We start from the raw sequence: 12224 nt of genomic DNA, 5'->3' as shown, positions 1-12224 counted from the left end.
TGTCACAGGTAAAATTACCTGTTTGGAAATATTTTGTAATGTATGAGGAAAATAGGGTCAGCTAAGAATGTGGTATGATCATTAACTTTGACAATGTTGGACTTCATTGTCTTGTCAGACAGGGTTTTACTGATGTTTTAAATATATGTTTTCTTTACCTCAGTCTCATTTCTAGTACATAAGATAAATGTGAATATTGATCCTTCTGAAAAACAGGAGGGCACGATTTAGTGCTCTTTTTTTCCTTGTGTGGTGTGTTTTCATCTTTACATACCTTTCAAGTCAAACAGGAACACAGAACAAAAGGGTTACGTAATAGCAGAGCAAGAAGCAACGCAAAGGCTGTCACTATGAAGGACTTAGCACCAAAGATTACTCTGACACATTAAGGAAGTAGTTATATAAATCTTAACAGGTCTTTTATATTATCCTTTTAAACTACCCTATAACATTTTATCCAATCCACAGAGTGGTATAAAACACAAATACAGTGCTTTCTGCAGTAGCACATATTGCTGACTGTACCAGGCAGAGTCAACGTCTTTCCCATAAGGCGCCCCGTCTTCATACTGTTTATTTTGTAGAATGTACAAAATACAGAAAATACCTCCTCATTAACTTCTCTGCCTGCAACCTTTTACAAGACCACATGAAACTTTGCTTTCCACAAAACCAGCTCAGTTTGATGTTCTAAAATTAGAGTGCACCATCACTTTTAAAGGCTCAGTACCATAAAGTATGGAAAATCCTTCTTTTATCAGCAGGTTCACATAGTGAACAAGACCAGAACCTCCTTTTCTCCAGTAGCAGTTAAAACTGCACATAGTGAAAAGACAATGCATTGTTTTCTGCCAAAAACGATGGAAGACAAACTTCTTTTTTTTATTGCATTGGTTTTTGCATGACACTTTCCTACTGAGTACAATGCATTTGTGGACTTCGAGCTTGCAAACAGAAGGTGATTGCACTTATGTGATACTATGTCCTAACAACTGTAAATGGTTATATTTGAAATGTACACTTTTAAAGGTGATAAGATACCAGGTTTGTACATAAAACAGACAGTATCCTGAACCACAATAAAGAATTTCACATAGCGTTACAGTGCTACTTCCCATAATTGAGCACAGCCTACTATACAATCTTGTCAAGTCAGAAAGTCTCAAGCAGAAAAAAAAAAAAAAAAAAAAGAAAAAAAAAGGCGAGGGGTCCTAAATTCTCAATCTTTCATTCAGATATAATCTGAGTAGATGGCAAATACAAGAAATACAAGACACTCCTATTCTTCTCGTAGTAAGCAAATGCCCATGAAAGAAGCTCTCATTAGAAGTTGCTAGTAATGGTGGTATATGTTGACACTCTCAAGAAAAGAAATGGGCATGAGCATGTCCTGAAGGTGCGCTGTTGTCCTGAATCTAGACTGGTATACGCAGCTACTCTTCCCTTGGGTGCATACAACAAGAAAACTAGTGCTTCACTTCAACCTAAGAAGGCAGATAAAAGGGCAAGACCTTGCATTTTTTCTACTGAAGATGCTGGATTTTGTCCTTCCTGGTAACAAGTCTGTGTGCCCATGCAGCAGATTTTATAGTCTCACCTCAAGTGTTCATCCCTCCCTGCAGGTCAGAAATGAGGCATGTCAGATACTTCACTGCGTTACTGGTATTCTTCATCTGCAGTTACATAGGGAAATTCTGTTTTAAAGCAGTCAATACAATCTCTACAAGCACTGCATTTTTATGAAGGGAGAAATGAGAAAGACAAATGTTACTCTTGTTCATGACTTTGCCTCTATCATTTTCCCTTTCTGCTCTACAGAGAGTTATTTGATTCATATTAGGGGTTATTTGGGTCACTTTTACCTTGAGAAAGAAAACAGTAGTAACCTAATTTGAGATTTGTACCAATTTAAGTAAGAAAATGCATTCTGAGTATTTTGCATAGTTGCTAAATTTAACTGAGCGTTCAGTGAAGCAAGCTTCCAAATGTAAGAGGCTTTAAACCATGTTCCCCTATTTGTTTTTAAACTACATTTGTTACTTACGATCAGCAATTTTATGTCATTCATATGCAGTGTACTGAAACCGAATTCAATAAACTGACCTTCTTCCACCTATTAAACTAAACTTGGTATTTAATTATTATGCATGCAAAGTCAAGCAGAAAAACTAAGGAACATTTATAAATAAGATCATTGTGGTTTATTTGCAAAGAATAGGAACATTTGTATTTATTACTTTTCATAAGAAATTTATTACTGCTTATTTGAATTGGAATAAACACAAAGCATAGAACATCTGTATCAAAGTTTAAAAAGCCACAACAACCAAAAGCTGTTTAATCTCATCCATTTAGTTCTATTGCACAGTCTGTTCAGTGTAACTTTTTACAACATACTGTGCAAGAAAACAGGTCATTTAAACTCAGTAATTAGTATTACAGATAAAATGACACTGCAGCAATGTTAATTACTATAGTACTGATGTAGTATAGGATATAATACATAATAGTCATGTCTTTAATTTTAAATTGAAGTGCAACAAAGCATATTATTGCTACACTTCCTCATCTTAAAGTAAATGAATGTTATTCAAGTGTACCATTTGTATCCATGCAGAATGTTTTTAAATAAATCACTTTAACTCAAACTGGCATATTTCACTTTCTAATGGCATAAATTAAGGAACATCTTGCTATAGGAACTTTTCCTTTGACAGTGGAAATTATGACAGAATTACATGACACTGTCCTGCACGACATCCTTGTCTCTAAGGATGGATGGTCGCACTCAAAGAGTTGCAGTCAACAGTTCAATGTCCAAATGGAGACCAGTGGCAAGTGGTGTTCTTCAGGGGTCAGTACTGGGACCAGCGCTGTTTGCCAATGACACCAAGCCGTGTGGTGCGGTCAACACGCTGGAGGGAAGGGCTGCCATCCAGAGGGACCTTGACAGGCTCGAGAGGTGGGCCTGGGCAAACCTCCTGAAGTTCAACAAGGCCAAGTGCGAGGTCCTGCACATGGGTCGGGGCAATCCCAAGCACAAATACAGGCTGGGCGGACAACGGATTGAGAGCAGCCCTGAGAAGAAGGACTTGGGGGTGTCAGTGGATGAGAAGCTCAACATGACCCGGCAATGTGTGTTTGCAGCCCAGAAAGCCGACCGTATCCTGGGCTGCATCAAGAGCGGTGTGACGAGCAGGTCAGGGGAGGTGATTCTCTCCCTCTACTGCACTCTGGTGAGACCCCAGCTGGAGTGCTGCGTTCAGCTCTGGGGCTCCCAACAGAAGGACACAGACCTGTTGGAGCGAGCCCAGAGGAGAGCCACGAAGATGATCAGAGGGCTGGAGCACCTCCCCTCCGAAGACAGGCTGAGAGAGTTGAGGTTGTTTAGCCTGGAGAAGAGAAGGCTCCAGGGAGACCTTATAGCAGCCTGCCAGTACTTAAAGGGGGACTACAGGAAAGATGGCGAGGAACTTTTTAATAGGGGCTGTAGTGATAGGATGAGGGGTAATGGTTTTAAACTGAAAGAGGGTAGATTTAGAGTAGATGGAAGAAAGAAGTTCTTTACGATGACGGTGGTGAGGCACTGGAACAGGTTGCCCAGAGAGGTTGTGGATGCCCCGTCCCTGGAAATGTTGGAGGCCAGGTTGGATGGGGCTTTGGGCAACCTGGTCTAGTGGAAGGTGTCCCTGCCCACGGCAGGGGGGTTGGAACTAGCTGGTCTTTAAGGTCCCTTCCAACTCAACCCATTGTATGATTCTGTGAAAAATTTCCACAATAATTTTCTTTTTCATTATGGCAGCTGTAAATCAGTTTGCAAATGAAGCACAACATTCAGTCTTTTTAAAAATAAGGATGAATCTTGAAGAGCATTACAGCTAATAAGGTGTCGGAGGAACTAGAGATATATGACCAAATTGTAATTAATTCTGTACCGCTATGGCTAAAATGTCTGGCAATTATAAACATAAAATATTCATAACAAAACAGAGAGACTTGCAGAGGAGGACAATGAAAGTTTTCACCTGCAGCTCCAGTAGTAGTAGGGCTCCCAATTTATAAATAATTATATCTCTGCCTTTTGCAGCACCTTTACTTTTGGATAACTTTGTTATAAATATTAAAAGAAGGAAAAAATGACTTAAATTTCAGATTTGTTCAAGTGTACTTAAATAATTTATGTCAGCTGAAATGTTCCCATTTTTAGTGCAGAAGTTTTATAATGAAGCCATTATTCAGACCTTGCATAAAAAAATATTCTAAAAGCCTACTTATTTAGAAGTGTAATAATCCTATTCACTGTGTTAACCATGTGCCCCTGGCTAAAATATGTACATATGGATTTAGAAAAATATTTGAATATACAGTATAAGATTCAAAGCAGAAGTTGAAGGATAACCTCAGGTTGTGTATTTCATCTCACAACAATAAGATGTATTGCTACATTTAAATGAAGGTGTGTAAATAGCAAAATCTTGAAGTACGTATAACCAGTTCTTAGGATTTACAGGTTATTTTCAAAAAATGCTTTCTTCCCCCCCCCCCCCCCCCCCCCCATTTTGTTTAGGTCAGTGGGACGATGTATAACACAGGGAGACATGTATCTCTACGATTAGACAAAGAGCATTTGGTCAACATCTCTGGAGGACCGATGACATATAGTCACCGCTTAGAGGAAATCCGGTTACACTTTGGAAGTGAAGACAGCCAGGGATCAGAGCACCTACTCAATGGACAGGCTTTCTCTGGGGAGGTATGTCAACCTATTTGGACTTACAAATAAACCAGTGTGAATTACTCACTTTCCATTTCTGCCTGAAGGTATTTGCAAACTAATTTGTACTTATAAAAATTGTTTCCCTTTATCCATTCTGAAAATTGGGGAATTACTTTTTTTTTTTTTTTTTGCCCATGCACTGCTAATTGCATGACTCAGGTCTAAAAATGAAACTGTTTTATTTATTGTATGCATAGACATGCTATATTCTCATATGCACTACTTCCAAAGTAATCAAGTACCTTTTGATGGGTCCTTTATATCCCAGTTAAGTGCAAATACAAGACTAACCACAAAGTAATACTCAAAGTGCTTCAAGTTCTTATAAAAGTGCTACTTTTGCTACTTGCTGGTGTGTAACACTTTAAGTACCATGCTGCCTTTGATTCATATAAAAGTAAGGTGATACTTAATTTTAGAGATGGTTCCCCAGAAGTCTGTTGGTCTGCTCAGGAAATAAAGTTAACTCCACAAGTAAACCCTGGTACTTGCTTTGTATTTTAAATACATGCCTGTAATTGTCCCAGGAAAGACTATAATTTAATGATCCTGATAGGTATTGCAGATGGCCCGTTAATCTTGCTGGATAAATATTTTAGTCTCATATATGGAGTACTTTTTCAAAACATATAGTAGAGTTTGCAGGCTTTCTGGTAGACAAAGCAGAATCTTTCCATTATTCTTATGTAGGAGCATTTTTACATAGAAGAGATGCATGGGGTTTGTAGTACCCCAACCTTCTTCAGCTTGTGCCATGTCTGTGAACTATCTAGCATGCAACTCTACCCCACAAATCTTAACAAATAAAAAAAATGCTTCAGAATAACTGTATATTACTGTAGGAATTCTTTTTAAAGAGACTGTAGGTATCCCTGCTACCATTCTTTCAGAGGACCAAAATGAATAGGTTTTCATAATAAAGCACTTATTTTCTTGGATGTCAATAATCAAATTACTATCTGTACTATCTATCACAGACTCTGGTGATGAGTCAGTTAATGCATGGCATTTTCTTTGGCACTGTGCAACAGCCGTTATTTAAGAGTAGGAAATTAATTGCAGAGTTGTCAAATGATGGTATTATAATTGATGGTAATCATTTGCTTTGTTTTATAAGCTACATAGATGTATAATATAGCTAGTGGCAGCTTGTTCATGAAATTATTCATGTCTTGCACAACTGACTTCTGGTTGCCTTCGTTAAATTCTATGGTAAGTGAACATATAATGTATTACTCCTTTAAGAGCTGAAAGTTAAGTATGCTGTAGTAAATAAGGTCTTTGCTTTGCTAATGAGATTTATAGAAGAGCAATATTCAAAGAAAAACAAGTTGACTGAACAAGAAAGCAAAAATCTGATTGAAACATACCATTGCACTTTATATGATGTATCAGCATCATTTCAGATATTTTTAAAAGAGTTTTTAAGTTATAAATTCAACAGTCATAGACTATAACAAAAGGTAAAAATGTAGAGCACTGTTTTGCAATACTTAATGCTTAACTAGGCTCTCCTGGTTTTGCAAGTAGGAGTTTTGAAGTACTGTTAACATGTGGTATTTGCTAACAGAGACCTCAAGTTTTTCTGAGTAAAACAGAAAACCTAGCTAAAGTGGAAACCACTGTTAGTCAGTCAGTCGTGCAGCTGGATCCACAGTATATGCAGGATTCACCTAGTTATCTGAATTCCTCCTGCAGCAAATAGAAAGAGATTAGCATCTTCAGAGGATGATCATTCCTGATAGCCAGAGATGCATCTCTTAGGACAGGACAAATCACTCTGTGGAGGTGCATCTCCCTTGACAACAGAGCAGAGACAAACAACAGGCCAAGTAGCTTAGACTACAGGCCTGCTTTTCAGACAGTGAGATGAATTCTGTCCTTTAAGGATGTGTTTTTCACACTTTCAGATAGCTGGTTTGGGCAGCTGGACAGGTAAGTTCCAATAAGGTCAAGTATTAATTACTAATTTGAACCTGCATCTGCACAGTCAAGTCTTACTTACAGAACATGCACTGTTTTCAGAGGACAACACAGATTCAAATCAATCATGCTGAATAGCATGGCTGCAAATTTTCAGTGAAGGACGGCAGCTGATGGTGTTCTTAGAATACACATCCACCCGTACAAGTGCTGTCTATATATATGTGAGTTTTGATAAGGTCTCAGCACTGGAAGATGTAATGTCTACAGCTCCTAGCAACTATAGTAAGAAAACTGTAAACAAGCTAGCTGACTTTATGATAGAGTACACGTCTTTAAAATGTAACGTATGTTTTAAGACTTGCTGCTAATTACTATTCACTTCTGCACTGGATAATGCTGTCTGAGGAGATGGGGCGAAGAAATATAACTGCGTAAGCGCATTAGTTTGATTAAGCTAGTGCAGGTAAGAATAACAATGAATATTTGCTGGCTTTGGCTTTAGCAGGTGTAGGCAACCAGAGAAAAATCATTGCAGGATTACACTGTTTGACTGCTAATTGCACGCTAACTCCCATGACGCTGCCTTGTTACTGCTGTTCTTATTTGTGTTGGACAAACCCACTATGGGTTTTACTAAAACCTCTGTTTTGCTGGGGAAACAATTCCTAAGAATGAAGTTACCCAAGAAGTGTGATCCATGCCAGCAGATCACAGTCAGATTATTCCTACTCTTCCTTCCCTCCATTCCCATCCATATCTGTCCCCTCATTTTCACTGAGGTCTCCAATGCCTGTTAAAGTCAGCACATTGCGGAGAGAGAAGGGGAACCTGGGGAGATGGCAGGGGAGAGAGCAGTCCCTCTCCCTCACAGCACTGGCAAGCTATTAGATTGGCTCAAACAGACCTAAATTAAATCCAAGTGCAGAGAAGGCAGAAGCTTTTAAACAGCCCCAATATATCTTGAACCAGCTGCAATGTTCTTTACACATCTGGAAATCCCACCTAACATCCATACTAAGCAAGAAGTTTGTTCTTAGGGACTTTTTTTGCCCAGTGAAGATGTTCTGCAAGTGGGCAGGTACTCAGAGCAGGCTGGAGAGCACTGGAATGGTACGGTGGCATGAAAAACAATCTAGAAATAGCAAATTGCTTCAAAATATACTGTGGTCTGAATGATACTAAGACGCTTGTAATTTCCAGGCTTTAACATTTAACTAGGTGTTAAAGGCTGTCAAGAGAGATCTCTACAATAATCTGGTTACCTTTTAGCCCCTAATTATCACTTCAGTGGGCAGAATAACTGAACTAATGCTTAAATAGTTTGAGTATAAGGGCTTTAAAACTGTGTATCAGATTATCATCAATATGTTTGGCTCTGCTAACATGGAAAGCAAGGCAGGCTTTGGAATGCTTAACTAAATAAATCGAGCATTTACTTGTCCCTCTGATACATACTTGAGTGTGTTTAATTCCCTACTCTTTGCATAAGCATCCTACCGAATTATAATGATTAAAAGAAAATCTTGGCTCAAGCAAAGACCCCAACTAAGACACCAATCACTCGTGTCTGCTGCCTAACGTCTCTATGCAAAACAGTTTTTAATGCTTCAGAGTCCATATCATTTAATGAGAAAGACCATCTTCCCTTCAGACAGCAGCAGTGCAAAATACAGCAGAATTTACCAGAGTTCTGTTGTTCAGGCACTGTCTACCTTGTTAAAATAAAAAGGTAACGACCTCCAAAAGATTCACACTGAAAAAGGGACCCTTTAACTTTACCATGTGGCAAAGTCATAAAAATCCATACCAATTTTTCTCCTAAGCGTAAAAATGAAAAATATGCTGCAGGAGACCTCCAACCACTTTATGGCTATGCGTTGTAGTAGCCTTATCAATTTAAAGGCAGAAAGTCAAGGAGCTTAATTATTTGGGGTTATGCAACAAACCCAATAGCTAGAGACTTTCAAACAAGAGACAAGTCCACAACACACAAAAAAATAGATTTCTTCTTCTCTGCCCACCAAGTCACCTTTCAAAACCCCATTGACAGAGATTATAAACACAATGATTTCATCCACTACATACGAAGTAAAATGAAAGCCAGAATAGTATCTAGATGAATGAACACATATTGCAAGCTATACACACAGTTTGGAACTGAGATTTACTTTCGCTGCTGCTAAAAGCCACTGACAAAACCAAATAAAATACAAGAAAATGGGAATCAAAGGGGGAGGCTGGAAATTCTGAAATACCAGCCTTTCACTACTGCAATTTCTTTTACTGCAGGCATATTCTATGTGAGTGGGGAACTTCTAGTGATAGTAAAGGATTACTTATCAGAGAGATCAGTGTTGCAAATCCAACTTCTGATATTTTTAGAAGCAAGACTGTCAGATAGACAGCCTATGAGAAGCATCCGGCCAGCTGGAATAATTTAATCCAGCCTGCTGCAGAATTAGTCTGAATTGTTAAATCAGAAACAGTGTCTCTGTCACTGAGACCTTCTGTACATCTTTGACTTGCCTGTGTGGTTCCGAATAGCCTCCCCCAAAATCCTAATGTTGGTATTGTTTATACCACACACTCCTCCCCTCCCCAAAAACAACCCAACCCCCAAAAAACACCAAACAAACAAACCAACGCACCAAAACAAACAAACAAAACAATCAAAAAACCTTACTGGAACAAAGTACTGTCTATGCACTATGACTTGAGTTATGTTGGCAAAACAGAACAAGTCAGGGCTAATCAGCATGTCAGAAGAAATGGCAAGTACAGGCCAACTCTATATTGTATCGCTTGTTACAAGCCATTTATGTCCCCCATCTTCCCAAAAATTTCATCGCCTAGAAGGTGAACATTCATTTGCGCCTCTCATGTGACAATTGGCTCAGGACTCTGCCTCCTTTTCCAACCTGTGGGTCAGTTCCACACAAAAGCCACTGTTTTCTCACATGGCTCCCTACACTTACCCAATATTTAGATTCCTTTCCCAGGCCTGTTTTTTCTGGTTTGTTCTCTGTAGGAAGCCTCACTCACGTGAGGCTTTGTGAATCTAGCGCAGCCCTTCATTGAATTGTCCTAGCACATAGTCCTTCCTCTTCCTCGAGAAAGGAGCATTACATCAGCTATAGCGATGTCACCGAGCAGAGAGGACAGGAGTCTCCCGCTTCTTCAGAACCGCGTTCCTACAGGTGGTTACAATGCCAAAGCAGAGCTAGCTGTAAGCCAGCCCCTACTACACCTCGTAACGCTGGCACTCCTGCCAACAGCTCGCAGAAGGAAGTTTGAAATTCAGATCTGTCAATTGCCACAGGCCATCTGTATTACATTTCGGAGACTTTATTGGAAATGATGCAGGTCATTTTTAAGTATTTCAGCCAGAAGATAAGTTTACTGTACTCCGGTGCTTATTAATGTTGAAAAATAAGCCTCTGAGGAAAGTACCAGATGAGGGAACACATGTCTAATGGAAGGCTGGTTTAGTAGAATCTCTATAACCTTCAGATTAATGTTCAGCTTCAGAGGAGAAAGTCAATAGGATAATGAATTAAATTGCTATAGGAACAGAATATAAATCAGGAAGAGGTGGTGGTATTGTCATCACTACAGTATAATGTGACTATTCACATGAGTAATCCAAAATCAGTGGGAGATGAACACGTGCATTAGTTACAGGAATGCACCTCTGTCCACCCTAAAGATTACAGGTGGCTTCACCTGAAATCTTATAAAATACTCATATGCATAAGAAGCAGAGTTAAAGTCCAAAAGACACTTATTCATCAACACACGCTTATTGTGTTTTTCTAAACCAAAATCAATTTTATATTTTAAGTTAAATGGGTTTTTATTGCTGGTTAATATAACAGAAAATAGGATTGAACAATATATTAACACAGATTGAGGAATATTCACACCTAACTATGGTCTGCTAATTTAAGAGCTCTGAATCATCCAATAGAAATTCTTTTCCACCCTCTATTGACTTTATAAAGAAATTAGGCTCTTTAACAGAGGTGTGGTTTAATAGTAGGCTGCCTGGTCTGTCTCCCCTGTAGAACTACATGGAGATGAAATGGCCACCTCTCCCTCTGGACTGCAGAGCCCTTTGAGTTTAAAAGCATGGTCCATAGGGGAAAAAAAAGTATGGTCCAAGGAAGAACACTGCTCAGATAATCTAGACAGCAAAGCTTGCAGGGAAGCATACTTGGAAACATATGTTATTTTATAAAGTGAAACTTATCAAAAACATTTTTATATGTTCTAAAAATACTTCCCAAAGAAAGATGAGGTGATAGATCAAGATTCTAAGCAAAAGTTGGCTAAAGTGTCATCAAGGTGCTAAGGCTAATACACTTACTGTACCTGAAACCACCAATAAAATAGCAGGTAACAATATGACAGTGTAAACGGAATAGGAAGATAAAAGGTAATGCTTTAATTTACTGTGTATTTTTGTCAGATATGGATCATATTGTTCCAGAACCACCGCATGAAGTAATACACAATAATTAACCATATCTGTTTGTACAACCATGGAATTTAGATTATGCAGCCTGTTAAACTGTCAGACTGTGGCCTCACTTCCAGGACTGTAGCTGAGAGCAAGCAGAAGCTAGAGGGGCAGATCAAAATGCTGAGACTCCTGGGCAAAGCAGAAAACCTGAACATCCCTTATGCTCCCCTGTAAAAATGCAACATTTAAACAAGCCCTCTACACATCTATAAATACATCATATGGAGCTGCTATCTGCTCTCATAGGAAGAGGCCCACAACACATCTCAGCTCTGTGGCATCCAGGTAGCTTGCAATGCAGCCACGCTCTTGCAGTCCTGCAAGTCAGCTCAGCACCAGCCTTCTGCCTGAACCCGAACAGTTTCAATCAAAGTGAAGGACAGAAAAGTTTGGGGCATGGAGCAATTGAACAAGTAAACTTTTTCCCCAGTGGCAACATAGGAATATATAAAGGGACAAGCCACAAAATATAAAATGTCTGCAGGTTTCATGAGATACTGCAAATAGTTTCCCAAAATCTAATACTGAAAATCTGAATGCTAGGTTTTATTTCCCAGACTTCTCATTATTCTGTTCTGACCCTTGTGTACTTATATCTCCTACACAATTAAAAGCATCTGAGTTACATTTAACTGTTACTTTGTTGATGGGTAAGAAACAGGACTGCACATAAAAATGCAAACTAATTGCTGCACCCAATTCCATTTACTTGATTTCATGTTCCATTAGATTTTCGTGGGTTGGTTTGTTGTTTGTGGGTTTTTTTTGTGGGAGATTTTCAGCATTATATACACTTACATGAATTATGGATAGAATTGTGGGGAGAGGAGAAGACAGAGAGTGTTGAAACCAAAAGCTGAAAATGGGTAACTGAACCATCTAAACATCTAGGGCTACGTGGCAGTAATAACAACTTTGAAGTACCAGTGAGAATAATGTGCTGACATCCAGATATTTTGTAAGCAGCAAATGGGCAATATTTAAAATGCAGCTGGCGTT

At 38.9% G+C, this 12224-nt stretch overlaps 1 protein-coding gene across 3 annotated transcripts in view; it reads left to right on the top strand.

The window, feature by feature from the left end:
- Positions 1 to 12224, top strand: part of CA10 (carbonic anhydrase 10) — a 213329-nt gene that overhangs the window by 161157 nt on the left and 39948 nt on the right. For all 3 annotated transcript variants that reach the window (XM_049812984.1, XM_049812982.1, XM_049812983.1), the window contains one exon: positions 4568 to 4753. In XM_049812984.1, coding sequence (XP_049668941.1) covers positions 4568 to 4753 — 186 coding nt within the window. The remainder of the gene's footprint in view (positions 1 to 4567; positions 4754 to 12224) is intronic.

The sequence above is a fragment of the Accipiter gentilis genome, chromosome 10, assembly GCF_929443795.1.
Source record: "Accipiter gentilis chromosome 10, bAccGen1.1, whole genome shotgun sequence".
Classification (NCBI taxonomy): domain Eukaryota; kingdom Metazoa; phylum Chordata; class Aves; order Accipitriformes; family Accipitridae; genus Astur; species Astur gentilis.
The sequence above is the reverse complement of the archived record's forward strand: the minus strand, read 5'-3'. Positions and strand labels throughout refer to the sequence as shown.